General features: G+C 44.9%; 2 protein-coding genes across 5 annotated transcripts in view; one reads left to right on the top strand and one right to left on the bottom strand.

Moving 5' to 3' along the window:
- Positions 1–14,633, top strand: part of LOC5503392 — a 29,312-nt gene extending 14,679 nt beyond the window's left edge. For 2 of the 4 annotated variants that reach the window (XM_048730484.1, XM_048730487.1), the window contains 10 exons: positions 61–341; positions 2,153–3,064; positions 3,806–4,451; positions 5,350–5,415; positions 5,940–6,051; positions 6,343–6,469; positions 9,866–9,945; positions 10,302–10,402; positions 12,131–12,225; positions 13,812–14,633. In XM_048730484.1, coding sequence (XP_048586441.1) covers positions 61–341; positions 2,153–3,064; positions 3,806–4,451; positions 5,350–5,415; positions 5,940–6,051; positions 6,343–6,469; positions 9,866–9,945; positions 10,302–10,402; positions 12,131–12,225; positions 13,812–13,923 — 2,532 coding nt within the window. In that variant the 3' untranslated portion in view covers positions 13,924–14,633. The remainder of the gene's footprint in view (positions 1–60; positions 342–2,152; positions 3,065–3,805; positions 4,452–5,349; positions 5,416–5,939; positions 6,052–6,342; positions 6,470–9,865; positions 9,946–10,301; positions 10,403–12,130; positions 12,226–13,811) is intronic. The other 2 variants (XM_048730485.1, XM_048730486.1) reach the window with 2 other exon arrangements.
- Positions 14,634–15,921: 1,288 nt separating this feature from the next.
- LOC5503387 (tyramine receptor Ser-2) lies at positions 15,922–17,199 on the bottom strand. The gene has a single exon (XM_001624427.2). It carries the CDS (start codon positions 17,197–17,199, stop codon positions 15,922–15,924), a length of 1,278 nt encoding a protein of 425 aa, XP_001624477.2.
- Positions 17,200–18,039: the final 840 nt, after the last annotated feature.

Here is an 18,039-nt window from a genome sequence, read left to right as displayed (position 1 = left end):
AGTGTAATATTATTATCATGATAAATAATACAAGCCATGTACTACCATTCTCCTTTGTAGAAAATGCACACATACCGTCTGAACCACTTCATTGATGAAGAAGCTGAGCTCTCGGGAAGCGACATTGACCAGTACTCTTCTGACGAAGACGTGGACGGGTACAGCGAGTTTGACAGCTTTATTGACGACTCCACTCAGAGGACCCAGGTGACGCCCTGTCCCCAAAGGAGACACCAGAGCCCGGGGGTGGACATGCACGCCGTGTACCGCCAGTCGCTTTTTAGCCCTGTTGGAAGACTGTTGAACTTCAAGACTCCCATGTATCATAGGCAGAAGAATAGGTATGGCAGTGGGACTCGGGGAGAGGGAGTAGGCAGTGTCGGATTCAGGGGGAGGGGGTAAGGCAATGGTGGATTCAGGGGGAGGGGGTGAGGCAGTGGTGGATTCAAGGGGAGGGGGTGAGGCAGTGGTGGATTCAAGGGGAGAGGGTAAGGCGGTGGTGGATTCAAGGGGAGGGGGTAAGGCAGTGGTGGATTCAAGGGGAGGGGGTAAGGCAGTGGTGGATTCAAGGGGAGGGGGTAAGGCAGTGGTGGATTCAAGGGGAGGGGGTAAGGCAGTGGTGGATTCAAGGGGAGGGGGTAAGGCAATTGTGGATTCAAGGGGAGGGGGTAAGGCAGTGGTGGATTCAAGGGGAGGGGGTAAGGCAGTGGTGGATTCAAGGGGACGGGGTAAGGCAGTGGTGGATTCAAGGGGAGGGGGTAAGGCAGTGGTGGATTCAAGGGGAGGGGGTAAGGCAGTGGTGGATTCAAGGGGAGGGGGTAAGGCAGTGGTGGATTCAAGGGGAGGGGGTAAGGCAGTGGTGGATTCAAGGGGAGGGGGTGAGGCATTGGTAGATTCTAGGGGAGAGGGTAAGGCGGTGGTGGATTCAAGGGGAGGGGGTAAGGCAGTGGTGGATTCAAGGGGAGGGGTAAGGCAGTGGTGGATTCAGGGGAAGGGGTCAAGGCAGTGGTGGATTCAGGGGAAGGGGGTAAGGCAGTGGTGGATTCAGGGGGAGGGGGTAAGGCAGTGGTGGATTCAGGGGGAGGGGGTAAGGCAGTGGTGGATTCAAGGGGAGGGGGTAAGGCAGTGGCGGATTCAAGGGGAGGGGGTAAGGCAGTGGTGGATTCAAGGGGAGGGGGTGAGGCATTGGTGGATTCTAGGGGAGAGGGTAAGGCAGTGGTGGATTCAAGGGGAGGGGGTAAGGCAGTGGTGGATTCAAGGGGAGGGGGTAAGGCAATTGTGGATTCAAGGGGAGGGGGTAAGGCAGTGGTGGATTCAAGGGGAGGGGGTAAGGCAGTGGTGGATTCAAGGGGAGGGGGTAAGGCAGTGGTGGATTCAAGGGGAGGGGGTGAGGCAGTGGTGGATTCTAGGGGGGGGGGTAAGGCGGTGGTGGATTCAAGGGGAGGGGGTAAGGCAGTGGTGGATTCAAGGGGAGGGGGTAAGGCAGTGGTGGATTCAAGGGGAGGGGGTAAGGCAGTGGTGGATTCAAGGGGAGGGGGTAAGGCAGTGGTGGATTCAAGGGGAGGGGGTAAGGCAGTGGTGCATTCAAGGGGAGGGGGTGAGGCATTGGTAGATTCTAGGGGAGAGGGTAAGGCGGTGGTGGATTCAAGGGGAGGGGGTAAGGCAGTTGTGGATTCAAGGGGAGGGGGTAAGGCAGTGGTGGATTCAAGGGGAGGGGGTAAGGCAGTGGTGGATTCAGGGGGAGGGGTTAAGGCAGTGGTGGATTCAAGGGGAGGGGGTAAGGCAGTGGTGGATTCAAGGGGAGGGGGTAAGGCAGTGGTGGATTCAAGGGGAGGGGGTAAGGCAGTGGTGGATTTAGGGGGATGGGATTCAAGAAGAGGGGATAATGTAGTGGTAACCTTGAGGTGAAGGGTACCGGGGGGCTTTTTTTTATTTAGGTGTGTTTCGGCTGTAACAAGAGGAAACTCTTGTTGTATTGCGGTTCAGTGATTCCGTTTCTTTGTGGCATGGACAAAAAACAATGGCAGATCCTGGGATCCTGGGAAATAATTCTAGAGAAGGAAATTTAAGGACAAAATAATTCGATCTTCAATCCACAGTTTAACCTCCTGTCCTATGTTTTATATATTTATTTATTTTTCTTTTGCCTTAGATACAAAATGAAGTACAACGTGGGACGAAAGCGAACTGACTCGTCGTCCGAGGCAGAAGAGACATGGGAGCGTGAGAGTGAACAAGATGGTGAGGGGAGCGACGTGAGCGGGCCTGGGACAAGTAGCGAGAATGAGCAAGAGCCTGGGACAAGTAGCGAGAATGAGCAAGAGCCTGGGGCGAGAAGCGATGATGAGGAAGAGCCTGGGACGAGTAGCGAAAATGAGCAAGGATTTCGTGAAGCCAGCCAAATAAGAAGGGCCAGAAAGCGTGTTAAAAGGAAGCGGATAAAAGTCCTGGATGAGAGTACGGAGGAGACGCCACCCAAGATTAGCAAAGTGTGTGGCACCCCTGTCATCGAGCCCCAGGGAACACACCGACAACGCTCTTCGACTACAGTCACTTCACCCGGAACTCGTCTGTTGGAGCCGCCTGAGATAAATCGGGCTGCCTCAGTACCAGGAACAAGTAGCAATGATGTCAGATCCAAAACTGCCAACATGACTCCCTCGTCGTCACCTTTGGGGTATCGTGATGGTGTATTTCGAGCTGACAATGACAAGAGCTCCTTCAGTAAAGTCAATTCCAGGAGGGGTCCTTTGACTGTGACGTCACCTATTCGACATCAAAATGAAGGATATGGGAATGTTACAACTGCAGAATGTAGTGACAATGATAAACCTTCGTTTGTTAAACCAAGAACCAAAAGCTGGACCTTCAAGTCTAGTCAAGCAAAGGACAATCCACGAGTCCCGGGACATTTGGATCAAACTAAAGGGAACTGTGGGGGAGTGGGTGGGGATGTACTTGGGGAGGGTGAGTGGGAAGACGATTTAGATGATCTTGACCTTTTGGATGCTTTGGAAGCTGATGACAGTAAGACGTCCTCTGGAGCAGCTCCACTTATGGCCAGGTAGGGTTCCTTTCCTTTACTGTCGAATCCGTTGTATCGCGACGCCGCATTTTCAAAACATCGATTTTTTTTGTCTCTTGGGATTTTCTGTTCCGCCAGTCACATTATTTTAAGCCAATCACATTCTTGCCATCTCTCGCCTAGTGCAATTGCCTGGCTTTCTGTCGCGACACTGTCTGGTTTTCTTCCAGAGGCCAGGAAGTGCACAAAACGAGACTCTGATTGGCTCAGAATGGTTTTATTGACGGAACAGAAAAGCAAAACAAATCGTGTTTTGAAAACGCGGGTCGCGATACAACGGATTCGACAGTAAGCCGACTTGCGAAAGAAACGGAGAAAAAAGCACACGTGAGTGAATCTGCGCGAAGACCCAAGCGGAGAAGAAAAAAATTACCCTTTTTTCTACTTACCTCTCCATCTCACCGATTTTCTCACGCGAACTTACATTTTACGTCCCGCTTTTCCTCCGTTTTTCGCTTAATTCGTCAGTGAATATAAATTAAAATCAACAAATTAGGGGCAAACAGCAGAAAACCGGATACATTTTTGGTGCAAAATTTCGTGTCTATGTTGTGGAATGAGCTTACAGCCACAGGCCATACACAGGCCCTTTGTATATATTTCTATACTTTTAACATATTCCATAAACTACAGTTGGATTCATTGTTGACTAAATTGCTATTGACTAATTGTTCAGTGGAAAAGGATTATAGCAAGGCTAATTTTACTCTTCTGCTCTAGTTCATCAGAGCGGCGTGAGTCGAAGGAGATCGCCTTGGCGATGACGGCGACGGATGATGACTTTACCATGGAGATGAGTGACATGCCGACTTTTTCGCTGGATTTCGACTTTGACCAGCAACAGGAAGTTAATGCGGTAGACAAAGGTGTGAATCAAAGCGCTTGTCAGTCACTGTCAAATGGCCTGTCAACGTTTGCTAAACCCTATGGATACGGCAGCTCCTCAAATACCACGATAGCGACAAAGAAACCGTTATTAAGTAATAGAACTTTCAAGCCGCCTAAGGCCTCGAAAGACATTCAAAATGAAAGCTTTACGAAAATTCGACCCCAAACAGGGAACAATACAAACAACAATGAAAATATTCCGTTAAAGACTGCACGGAATTTTACGTCAGATTCAGACGCTGTTAGACCACATGATTTTTCAGATACAGGAGTTACTCCCACTTCACGCGAACTTCGAGCGCAATCAAACTCTCTACTAAAAAACCCCTTTAAATATTCGCCCTTGTCAAACACGTGCATCGAATCAGAATCAGAGAGGAGCTTGGGCACCAGTGTTACGGCGCCCTCACGAGCCAGCGCACATCCAGCGGTTGTACCAAATAAAAGCATTATTGCAAGAAGTCCTTCTGGACTGTCGGTGAGTTTGAAATGTGGCCTGGGGCCGGTTCCTGAAAGGCCGATTAACTTAACTCTAGATCAGCGACTGATCCCAGGTTAAAAGGCGCTAATCGTGGGTTAGCTAACCTACGGATAACTCGCCGTTCCCGAAAGCCAAGTAATCCCTCTATTTACTAACCCTGGATTAAGCGAGTGCAGAACTGGTTACCTAGTAGATCAATACCTAGTAGATCAATAGAGAGCAACTCAAATTTACTTATTTAGTGGTTTTATCTCGTAGAGAAGCCCCAGAACACCTCTACATGGCCTGTAATTACCTCCTTTTCATTGCCAAAAATGTCATTTGCAGGATTCGAGTTGGTGAACAGACACTAGCGAGACAGATTCATTTCAAGTATAAATTTCATGTAACTTTTTGTCTGGCCCAGCACAATTTTCGAGTCAGCATCGCAACGAAGGTCGCATAACAAAGCGAAATGTTAGGACATTTGATCCCTATATTGTTTTTGTATAATCGGCTTTTCTGGAACCGGCCCCTGGTTTGGTTATTGTTTTCACTCACTATTGACAGAGTTATGTTAGAAAATCTCAATTTATCAACTCCAATTTATCAAATCCAATAAAACATCACAACAGCTTCTCTATACCAGCCGATGGAAACGGATGCAGTCAGAGAATTGGTATTTTTCTAGGAATAAAAAATGGCGGCTGACTGGGACTCTTTGAAGCCGCCGCTGATTGATGCGTTTGTTTGCTGTTTTATTCTGTGTTTGCTTTTTACTTTTCATGCGCCCGCCATGTATATCTCGAGAAGAAACTCCATATTGGAATCGAGATGCATAAGAATAAAATCTCCCACTCATCTACCGGAGTAAATTCACATTTGTTTTGTTCTAACTTTTTGGATCTCTTCCCAGTTCAGCGAGAAAAATAAAGACAAGCTTGTTATTTTGGTGGACACGAAAGAAATATCAAACTCGCAGGTATGAGAGCGTCACCCTTCTTTATATGTTGTTGATATATTTTTTGCTGTTCTATTGAAGTTGGTTAGTAGTGGTAGTCATTTTGTTGTTATCGTCGCTTTGGTCGTTGTTGTCACCTTTGTTTTTGTGGTCATTTTTGTTGTGTTCGTTTTTGATGTAGTGTTGTCATTGTCGCTTTTGTCGTTGTTGTCGTCTTTGTTTTTGTAGCAATTTTTGTTGTGTTCGTTTTTTATTTGGTGTTGTTGTCATCGTCGCTTTTGTCGTTGTTGTCGTCTTTGCTCTTGTAATCGTTATCTTTTAGTCACTATTTGTGTTCTTCTTTGCTGTTGTTGAGTTGTTGTTCTTTGACGTAGATTCTAACATCTTGCACCTCATAGACTAAGGAAGACTTGAGTAAAACTTTCGATTTTTTTTTCTCAAGAAAACCGATGAGATCCTTTTTATTTCAGTTAATTATAGTTCACCACTCAACTGAGCTTACAAAATGCGCTAGAAAGTAATCCTAAAAATCAATTTCATTGCAGGTAGTTTCTCAGCTCCGTCTCAAACAAAACATGCGCGTAGAAGTATGTCAGCTGACCAACTGTGACTATGTAGTAAGCAACAGGATGGCTGTGGAACGCAGGCTCGTATCAGGTATGGCAGGAAGCACGTCAAATATCCTTCTCTCACAGATAGACCGTTGTATATAATCACCAAAGTGACTGACATTCTTAAAACAGACAAACTTTTCTGGGCGATGGCCGGCAACGTTGTTTTCTTCTTTGTAAAGCTACCACAAGATGAAAGTATGTAGTATAACATTAGTAACCTGCTTACGTTACTGTCGGTTCGCCTTCAACATCTCTGCTTCCGCTCCCTTTTATGTGGATATGTGCTTATTTATTTAAGAATGTTACGTTATGTGAGATCGTTCATTATTTACAGACGTGGCTAATGGTGCGAACTCGGCAAAGCTTGTGTCGCGCATGCGACTCCTGTGTACCCTCTACGACAGACCATGTATCATCATAGAGAAGGACCGCGTAAGGCCAGGCGAACAGGAGCGCAACAAGTGAGTTCTACCCTCCTTAATCCGGACGTCACACAATATCATATCTTATCACAATATCCTATCCCCTATCTTATCACATACCGCAACTAGTAACTACAGTCCTCCCTAATCCAGACGCCACACCCTCCTATCTTATCACAACGCAACTAGTGAGTACAACCCTCCCTTATCCATACAACACACCCTCCTGTCTTATCACATAGCGCAACTAGTGAGTACAACCCTCCTTAATCCAGACTACACACCCTCCTGTCTTATCACATAGAGCAACTAGTGAGTACAACCCTCCTTAATCCAGACAACACACCCTCCTGTCTTATCACATAGAGCAACTAGTGAGTACAACCCTCCTTAATCCAGACAACACACCCTCCTGTCTTATCACATAGCGCAACTAGTAAGTACAACCCTCCTTAATCCAGACAACACACCCTCCTCTTATCACATAGCGCAACTAGTAAGTACAACCCCCTTAATCCAGACAACACACCCTCCTGTCTTATCACATAGCGCAACTAGTGAGTACAACCCTCCTTAATCCAGACAACACACCCTCCTGTCTTATCACATAGCGCAACTAGTGAGTACAACCCTCCTTAATCCAGACAACACTCCCTCCTGTCTTATCACATAGAGCAACTAGTGAGTACAACCCTCCTTAATCCAGACAACACACCCTCCTCTTATCACATAGCGCAACTAGTAAGTACAACCCCCTTAATCCAGACAACACACCCTCCTGTCTTATCACATAGCGCAACTAGTGAGTACAACCCTCCTTAATCCAGACAACACTCCCTCCTGTCTTATCACATAGCGTAACTAGTGAGTACAACCCTCCTTAATCCAGACAACACACCCTCCTGTCTTATCACATAGCGTAACTAGTGAGTACTACCCTCCTTAATCCAGACAACACACCCTCCTGTCTTATCACATAGCGCAACTAGTGAGTACAACCCTCCTTAATCCAGACAACACACCCTCCTGTCTTATCACATAGCGCAACTAGTGAGTACAACCCTCCTTAATCCAGACAACACACCCTCCTGTCTTATCACATAGCGTAACTAGTGAGTACTACCCTCCTTAATCCAGACAACACACCCTCCTGTCTTATCACATAGCGCAACTAGTGAGTACAACCCTCCTTAATCCAGACAACACACCCTCCTGTCTTATCACATAGCGCAACTAGTAAGTACAACCCTTCTTAATCCAGACAACACACCCTCCTGTCTTATCACATAGAGCAACTAGTGAGTACAACCCTCCTTAATCCAGACAACACACCCTCCTGTCTTATCACATAGCGCAACTAGTAAGTACAACCCTTCTTAATCCAGACAACACACCCTCCTGTCTTATCACATAGAGCAACTAGTGAGTACAACCCTCCTTAATCCAGACAACACACCCTCCTGTCTTATCACATAGCGTAACTAGTGAGTACAACTTTCCTTAATCCAGACAACACACCCTCCTGTCTTATCACATAGCGCAACTAGTGAGTACAACCCTCCTTAATCCAGACTACACACCCTCCTGTCTTATCACATAGCGCAACTAGTGAGTACAACCCTCCTTAATCCAGACAACACACCCTCCTGTCTTATCACATAGCGCAACTAGTGAGTACAACCCTCCTTAATCCAGACAACACACCCTCCTGTCTTATCACATAGCGCAACTAGTGAGTACAACCCTCCTTAATCCAGACAACACACCCTCCTCTTATCACATAGAGCAACTAGTAAGTACAACCCTCCTTAATCCAGACAACACACTCTCCTGTCTTATCACATAGCGTAACTAGTGAGTACAACCCTCCTTAATCCATACAACACACCCTCCTGTCTTATCACATAGCGTAACTAGTGAGTACAACCCTCCTTAATCCAGACAACACACCCTCCTGTCTTATCACATAGCGTAACTAGTGAGTACAACTTTCCTTAATCCAGACAACACACCCTCCTGTCTTATCACATAGCGTAACTAGTGAGTACAACCCTCCTTAATCCATACAACACACCCTCCTGTCTTATCACATAGCGTAACTAGTGAGTACAACCCTCCTTAATCCAGACAACACACCCTCCTGTCTTATCACATAGAGCAACTAGTGAGTACAACCCTCCTTAATCCAGACAACACACCCTCCTGTCTTATCACATAGCGTAACTAGTGAGTACAACTTTCCTTAATCCAGACAACACACCCTCCTGTCTTATCACATAGCGTAACTAGTGAGTACAACCCTCCTTAATCCAGACAACACACCCTCCTGTCTTATCACATAGCGCAACTAGTGAGTACAACCCTCCTTAATCCAGACAACACACCCTCCTGTCTTATCACATAGCGCAACTAGTGAGTACAACTTTCCTTAATCCAGACAACACACCCTCCTGTCTTATCACATAGCGTAACTAGTGAGTACAACCCTCCTTAATCCAGACAACACACCCTCCTGTCTTATCACATAGCGCAACTAGTGAGTACAACCCTCCTTAGAGTGGTTTTCAAAATCCCGTGAAACAAAATGTGATTGTTAAAGTGTAATAGTCAAGCTAAAACGAAAGAGAACAAAGACAATACAGTGTATTTGTACTAAATAAACGAAATAATATTTCACGGGATTTTAAAAACCACTCTAATCCAGACGTCACACTCTCCTATCTTATCACATAGCGCAACTAGTAAGTGTTCTCCTATCTTATCACATAGCGCAACTAGTAATTACTCTGCTATCTTATCACATAGCGCAACTAGTAAGTACTCTGCTATTTTATCACATAGCGCAACTAGTAAGTGTCCTCCTATCTTATCACATAGCGCAACTAGTAAGGTACCAAAATCCTCACGTCACACCCCCATAACGTGTAACTTGTATATCGTACCCTACTTAATCAGAAAGTCACCTTCTCCTATATAATAGATGTACAGATAATGTCACAGCGCGCTATGAATAAAAAAGTACGAAACGAGACGCAGTAGGCGCTGTGACATCTTCTGTGCATCTATTAGTGGAAAGACACAAAAAAATTGGATCTATTTGTTTTATGCAACAATTAAAATGTTTTCTTTTGTTACTAGTTTTGGAGAGCGCCTACGCGCATGCTGACGCCAAGCGTGCGTGTGTCCTCTAATAACACATGGACCCTTGACCAATCAGAACGAGCGATTTACGATCATTTGTAGAGAGCAACTAATAAGTTGTACCCTCCTCAATCCGAACGACACACTTTTCTATTCTGTGCAACTAATAAGCTGTACCCTCTTTAATCCAAATGTCACACCCTTCTGTCTCGTATCGTGCAACTAGTTGCACCCGCAAGTCCAAGCAATTTGTCTTTGTCCTAATTTGCTGATCCGCCTTCCTTGTGTTTTCAGTAGCCGAAGTACGGCATATTTCAGCACTCTCTCGTCCATCGCGCTCACCCATATAAAGATCCTTTACAGCGACAGTCAAGGTAAACATTAGTGATCCCATATAAAGATCCTTTACAGCGACAGTCAAGGTAAACATTAGTGATCCCAAAGATCCGGGTCAGTACGTAGCTCTTACAAGCTGAAATTTGATTGGGCAAATGAACAATATCCGCACCTCAACACAAAGAACGAGAAAAATAGAGACAAAAGAGCTCCTTTGTAGAACAAAGATAATAGAAGACAAAGCAGCTGCGTACTTCCTCAAATATCCTCTACAGCAACAGTCAAGGTAAACATAAATGATCCCAAGTAACGATCCTCTACAGTGACAGCTAACCTGAACAAATTGATGTCAGCAGAGTTGACATTTAACTTTTTGTCTGTTCCTTGTGTACAGAGCACACAGCGTTCCTATTATCAGAGCTTGCTTTGGTAGAGGCGAAGAAGAAGGCTGCAATAGTAGCGCCACTTAGCAACATGTCAAATGAAACAGAAAAGGTAACCTCTCTCCGTACCACCCCCCTTGCGATAGTAGTGCTACTTAGCAACATGTCAAATAAGACAGTGGGGTAACATCTCCTCCCCGTACCATCCCCCTTGCCCGCGATAGTAGCACTACTATGCAACATGTTAAATGAGTCATTTGGGATAACCTTTCCTTTCCCGTACCACTCCCCCCCCCCTGCGATAGTAGCGCTACCTAGAAACAAGTTGAATAAGACAGCGGGGGTAACATCTCCTCCCCGTAACACCTCCCCTCCCCTCTCGATAGTAGCGCTACTTGTCCACATGTCAAATAAGAGAGTGGGGTAACCTTACCTCCTTGCCCCCCCCCCCCCCCCGCGATAAAAGCGCTACTTGTCCACATGTCAAATAAGACAGTAGGGTAACCTTACCTCCTTGCCCCCCCCCCCCTCGCGATAGTAGCGCTACTTGGCAACATGTCAAATAAGACAGTGGGGTAACCTTACCTCCTTGCCCCCCCCCTCGCGATAGTAGCGCTACTTGGCAACATGTCAAATATGACAGTGGGGTAACCTTACCTCCTTGCCCCCCCCCCCCTTGCGATAGTAGCGCTACTTGGCAACATGTCAAATATGACAGTGGGGTAACCTTACCTCCTTGTTCCCCCCCCCCCCTCGCGATAGTAGCGTTACTGGGCAACATGTCAAATATGACAGTGGGGTAACCTTACCTCCTTGTTCCCCCCTCCCCTTCCCTCTCGATAGTAGCGCTACTTGGCAACATGTCAAATATGACAGTGGGGTAACCTTACCTCCTTGTTCCCCCCCCCCCCCCTCGCGATAGTAGCGCTACTGGGCAACATGTCAAATATGACAGTGGGGTAACCTTACCTCCTTGTTCCCCCCTCCCCTTCCCTCTCGATAGTAGCGCTACTTGGCAACATGTCAAATATGACAGTGGGGTAACCTTACCTCCTTGCCCCCCCCCCCCCCCCCCTCGCGATAGTAGCGCTACTGGGCAACATGTCAAATATGACAGTGGGGTAACCTTACCTCCTTGTTCCCCCCTCCCCTTCCCTCTCGATAGTAGCGCTACTTGGCAACATGTCAAATATGACAGTGGGGTAACCTTACCTCCTTGTTCCCCCCTCCCCTCCCCTCTCGATAGTAGCGCTACTTGGCAACATGTCAAATATGACAGTGGGGTAACCTTACCTCCTTGTTCCCCCCTCCCCTCCCCTCTCGATAGTAGCGCTACTTGGCAACATGTCAAATAAGACGGTGGGGTAACCTTACCTCCTTGTTCCCCCCTCCCCTTGCCTCTCGATAGTAGCGCCACTTAGCAACATGTCAAATGAAACAGAAAAGGTAACCTCTCCCCATACCACCCCCCTTGCGATAGTAGTGCTACTTAGCAACATGTAAAATAAGACAGTGGGGTAACCTTACCTCCTTGTTCCCCCCTCCCCTCCCCTCTCGATAGTAGCGCTACTTGGCAACATGTCAAATAAGACAGTGGGGTAACCTGACCTCCTTGCCCCCCCCTCCCCTCCCCTCTCGATAGTAGCGCTACTTGGCAACATGTCAAATAAGACGGTGGGGTAACCTTACCTCCTTGTTCCCCCCCCACCCTCTCGCGATAGTAGCGCCACTGAGTAGGCCTCCCCGTCACCATCATGTCAACCAACCCTGTCAAGAGACACATATTTTCTGGCAAAGTCTCTGCTTTTTAGTTCATAATTCCTACCACGCTCGCTTTCAGATGTTCCGCTTTCTCCTCACCATTCCAATGGTTAACTATGCTACCGCTCTGTGCCTGTCTTTGAAGTACAGGAACCTTCGCCACCTGATCCACAGGTAACCCACACTTAAGGGGTACCCTCCATCATTATCATTGAAATCAGACTTAGTTGTCATTATCACTACTAGTCAGTAGCATCATTATCATCATAATCATCATCGCCTTTAATACCATCATCAGTATCAACATCATATTACCAGCATCAGCGTTATCATTATCATCATAATCATCATCGCCTTTAATACCATCATCAGTATCAACATCATATTACCAGCATCAGCGTTATCATTATCATCATAATCATCATCGCCTTTAATACCATCATCAGTATCAACATCATATTACCAGCATCAGCGTTATCATTATCATCATAATCATCATCGCCTTTAATACCATCATTAGTATCAACATCATATTACCAGCATCAGCGTTATCATTATCATCATAATCATCATCGCCTTTAATACCATCATCAGTATCAACATCATATTACCAGCATCAGCGTTATCATTATCATCATAATCATCATCGCCTTTAATACCATCATCAGTATCAACATCATATTACCAGCATCAGCGTTATCATTATCATCATAATCATCATCGCCTTTAATACCATCATCAGTATCAACATCATATTACCAGCATCAGCGTTATCATTATCATCATAATCATCATCGCCTTTAATACCATCATCAGTATCAACATCATATTACCAGCATCAGCGTTATCATTATCATCATAATCATCATCGCCTTTAATACCATCATCAGTATCAACATCATATTACCAGCATCAGCGTTATCATTATCATCATAATCATCATCGCCTTTAATACCATCATCAGTATCAACATCATATTACCAGCATCAGCGTTATCATTATCATCATAATCATCATCGCCTTTAATACCATCATCAGTATCAACATCATATTACCAGCATCAGCGTTATCATTATCATCATAATCATCATCGCCTTTAATACCATCATCAGTATCAACATCATATTACCAGCATCAGCGTTATTATTATCATCACCATCACTATAATCATCACATTATCGCCATCATTACTGTCATCAGATCAACATTTTCATTATCATCACCATGATCATCATAATCAACATCATCATTATCATCATTATTTTTATCGCCTAAATTACCATCATCATCAACATCAATATTATCAACGTCATATCGCTTTCATTACCACCACCATCATCATTATCAACATTATTATAACTTAAAAACTTTCCCCGAAGAACTAGACAGCTCTGTCATCAAGAATAAAACTTCATTCGTCTTCGTCTCCTCGCTTGAGCTCAGTAACTGATCTCTCGGTAACTGAGCTCAAGTGCATAGCGTGACAGAGATCAGAACAGCATAGCGTGACAGAGATCAGAACAGCATAGCGTGACAGAGGTCAGAACAGCATAGCGTGACAGAGGTCAGAACAGCATAGCGTGACAGAGGTCAGAACAGCATAGCGTGACAGAGGTCAGAACAGCATACGTGACAGAGGTCAGAACAGCATAGCGTGACAGAGGTCAGAACAGCATAGCGTGACAGAGGTCAGAACAGCATAGCATCTTCCTGCATTGCCTAGACCTCCCCTCATAAAATCACCAATTCTCTTGTCATAGTTCCACCGCCGAGTTACAGAGCACGACAAGTCATCTCATAGCTACGCGAGCGCAGGAGATATACGCCTATCTGCGACACAGTTTCAACACTGGCATGTTGGGAAGCAAGTAAGAAGCGACACCGCTGGTGAGACGTAAGGGTGGTACAAACACATTTTGATATGCCAGGGAATAGCTAGTTTTAATATCTAAACGATTGACTGTTTAAATGGATTTAAAGTAGCCATGGCTATAAAAGAAGCTAGTCCCAGGGCTGCGTGATAAGAACGGTTTATCCCTCGTCTTTCAGTCCCCTTGCAAGCAAAGATGATAAGCGAGGGCACTGCAGTATACATATATATATACACTTATTTCGAATAAGGTTGCATGTGACGCGTATTATCAGCTGAATCCTTGTACCTGAAAGTCATGTGAAGAATGTTCATAAGAATGTAAACAAGAACTTTACAGCATTGGAAACCTGTATTTGTATTTTATTTGCGCTTATTTGCTTATTTACTTGATACCCACGAAGCACTGCGGGTTACGATACACAGATTTTTCCGAGTGCAGCCTCATTTGAAATAGCTGTACATATACATCTCATACAGCCGGAAAACTACCCTATTCTGTGAGGTAATTTCGTAGATTGTGTTTTGCTATGTTGAGATTTGTTAGGAACGGAAGAGAGAAGTTGTGTGATCAATGTTGAATCAATGGATGAAAAAAATGAATCAATCTATTCATACAGAAAACAATAATCAATTTATATATAATAGCAGTATTATAACAAAAATTATCAATAAGGAGAAATCTGTAAATAAATGTATGAAATATTTGAAATATGTCTGCCCATTCTTGAGTTTAAACGCCAAATTGTGCTATAGGATACCCCTTGTCACACCTCGAGAAGTTTGAAATCAGAACCAACATGGCGGACTAACCGTTAGGCAGAGCGATAGACACAAAATTGCATAATAAAACTCTGAATGCGTCCTTTAAAAACCCAAATAACTTCCTCATCTAAAGGTGTCGCTGCCCTGGGCACGCTCCGTTTTCTATACACACAAAGGAAACACTTATTTTTCCTTTAATAAACATGGTTATTTTCTAAATTGCATACTCGGTATGTGGACTTTCTGATTTACGAATAACGGTGAAATTATATAAAGATATTTACAAATAATAATTCTTTAGGTGGGTGTAGTGTAGGTGTAGTCTAGCGCTCAGACCGGGTGCGTAGGAAACTACTCGAGCTAAGAAGTCAAAAAGATCACGCGGCTCCGTTGTCATTGAAAAATAAAGAGCTCGTATCTTTTTTGTCACTTTTTAAAGTTCAAGTACTGGAATCGTGTCCTTTCCCTAATGCTTGCTTGCTTGCTGCGACAACCATTTCTTAGCGAGTATTTCTCATAGCACAATTAGAAATCCATGCCTAAGATTGTTCTGCATTCACGTCTTTTCGAGGATGTCGAGTTCTCACACTCCTGTCTTTTCGACGATGTCGAGTTTTCACATTCCAGTCTTATCGACTATGTCGAGTATTTACATTCCAGTCTTATCGACGATGCCGCGTTTTCACATTCCAGTCTTATCGACTATGTCGAGTATTCACATTCCAGTGTTATTGGCTATGTTGAGTATGCACATTCCAGTGTTATAAACTATGTCGAGTATTCACATTCCAGTCTTATCGACGATGTCGAGTATTCACATTCCTGTCTTATCTACGATGTCGAGTACTCACATTTTATTCTTTTCGACGACGTCGTGTTTTCACATCCCAGTCTTTTACGATGTCGTGTTTGCACATGCCAGTCTTGTCTGCGATGTCGAGTTTTCACATTCCAGTCTTATCTACGATGTCGAGTACTCACATTTTAGTCTTTTCGACGACGTCGTGTTTTCACATTCCAGTATTTTACGATGTCGTGTTTTCAAATGCCAGTCTTGTCTGCGATGTCGAGTTTTCTCATTCCAGTCTTATCGACGATGTCGAGTTTTCACATTCCAGTCTTTTTGACAACGTTGAGTTTTCACATTCCAGTCTTATCGACGATGTCGAGTTTTCACACTCCAGTCTTTTCGACAAAGTCGAGTGTTCACATTCCATTTAGCATGTCTCAATCGATTATTCAGCCGGATGGACTCGCCTATTTTCACGCCCACGGCAGAACATGTCTTTGAGCTCACGTCTGAACGGGATGTTAAATATGGCAATGACCACAGGTGTGAGAGCGCTACCCAGGTACTGCAAAGCCATGCCGAACAGCTCAACCTGTCTGGCCTCCAGGTGAATCTGCCACGACTCAACCTCCAAGATCACCAGCAGTGGGATATAACACACGATTAAACACACGGTGACAAGAAACACAGTCCTGGTCATGTGAACTTCGGCGCGGAATTCTGGGTCTTGAAGCTCGACGGCTTGTCTTTGCCCTTCCTCGGGATCGTTTGGAGACGCAAAGTCAGTTTGAGAGTCGATGTTTTCTGAATTTGTCTGGTATTTTAGTCCATTACTCTGGATTTCTTCTTTGCAACCATTGAAAGCTGTTCCAGAATCCTGTTGGATTTGATCGATGGTGCATTTTTCTATAGCCTTTTCTCCCTTTTTCAGAGCTTTATTTTCGTCGCGTTTCTTCTCGAGTTCTTTTTGCGTGGACATTTCGTCTAGCCCTTGGATAGGGGCGACCTGGTTTAACTCGTTATCGCTTGGTAGATCCTGTGCTACCTCGGGCGTGATTTTGCTAGCTTTTCTAATCTTCACGAAGACCACTAAGTAGCAAATTATCAGAATCACCACTCCTCCAAGGATCTGGACATCATTTTGTGCGCCGTAGATTATGCTGGCCGCTTTATTTGTCAACTGGGAGGTACATACCGCGTAACCAGGATACAACGAGGCGACGGACCAGCTAGCGAACGCTGGGATGAAAGCATAGACGAGCTGGAAAATCCAACTTGTAGCGATAGTCGTGAGAGTGGACTTGAAGCCAAAAATTGCTCGATACCAAGACGACTTCACGAAAAACAGCAGCCGATTCACGGCGATCAGGCAAATGGTGTAAACAGTCATGTTAGAGAGAATCTGCGACGAGTAGGCAAGGATCTGGCACCCAAGGGAACCCATGAATTTTCCGCCTGTCGCTAGGACACCCACAGACATGGGCATGACGATTATGGACGCGAGGAAATGGCTTGTAGTGAGAGATAGAAGCAACAATCCTGTAACAGTCTTTAGACTGGGATTGCGAAACGCTACCAGGAAAACGAGGAAATTCCCAACCAACGAAATGGCATTGATAAGGACAAACGTCGCCGTTTCTGCTACAACGAGAGCCATGGAACGAGCGACCAATTCTTGGGTGGCTCGTTGCAATGAATGGGCTAGAAGCCCCGTGGCGTTCATTTTGGTCATCCTCGAGCGAGCACTTTGCAGCGCTCAAATAAACAGTTCGAATTAGCGGGACGGTGTTCAAAGCCTCTCCAGTCTTGGAAACACATCATTATGTTTCAGTGTTTCCGTGTTTTCAAGAGCGTTTTTGTCAAGACAGGTGGCTGAACGGAACTATGCCTAAAAAACACAAAAAGGCTATGAAATGTTTTTGGTCTTTTGTGTTTTAGCCGATAATTTATGAACAAGGACTTTCCATACGTTCCAGGGATTGGTTAATTGATGTTTTACGTGCGACGTGCGACAACCAGGAAGATCTCGAGCCGACTATGGGGAATTACTTACCGAATCTCTTAATCCTTACAAGCAAAACTTGGTGTGGAAAAGGGGTAGTCGATAGGCTCAATTTTTCTAAGAGAGATTTTAAATGCGAGATCAGAAAAAAAAACAGGGAGGAATCTAAGGATGCCAACATTTTGCCATCTGGCAATGAAGTTTCACCATCATCTGTAACTACGTAGTCGTTTTCTAATGATTGCGCTGACTAATCACAGGCGATCGATTTTTTGAGCTCGCCTATCAGAGGCCATTATATTTCCGTGTTTGCCGTATTTGTTTACTTTAGTAAGGCAACATTCGATTTTGATGATTTCAGCGCCCCAAGTTCACAGTTAAACAGTAAGACAGCCACTCTTTGGTCCCGGGAGGTGTCTTCTAGTGGAATACCTTGTAGTAATTTCTGGAATAAAGTATCAAAGCAAAAAGGTTTGTTTTCTCTTTTATTTGTTTGAGATAAGAACGCCCTGGATATCCCACTATCTTTTTCGGTCTAAACAGTTTAAATTTAACGCCAAT

The sequence above is a fragment of the Nematostella vectensis genome, chromosome 7 (assembly GCF_932526225.1).
Source record: "Nematostella vectensis chromosome 7, jaNemVect1.1, whole genome shotgun sequence".
NCBI lineage: Eukaryota > Metazoa > Cnidaria > Anthozoa > Actiniaria > Edwardsiidae > Nematostella > Nematostella vectensis.
The sequence above is the reverse complement of the archived record's forward strand: the minus strand, read 5'-3'. Positions and strand labels throughout refer to the sequence as shown.

Excerpts from the sequence above, each read along its gene's own strand:
- LOC5503387 (XM_001624427.2), bottom strand. The coding sequence starts at position 17,199 with ATGAACGCCACGGGGCTTCTAGCCCATTCATTGCAACGAGCCACCCAA.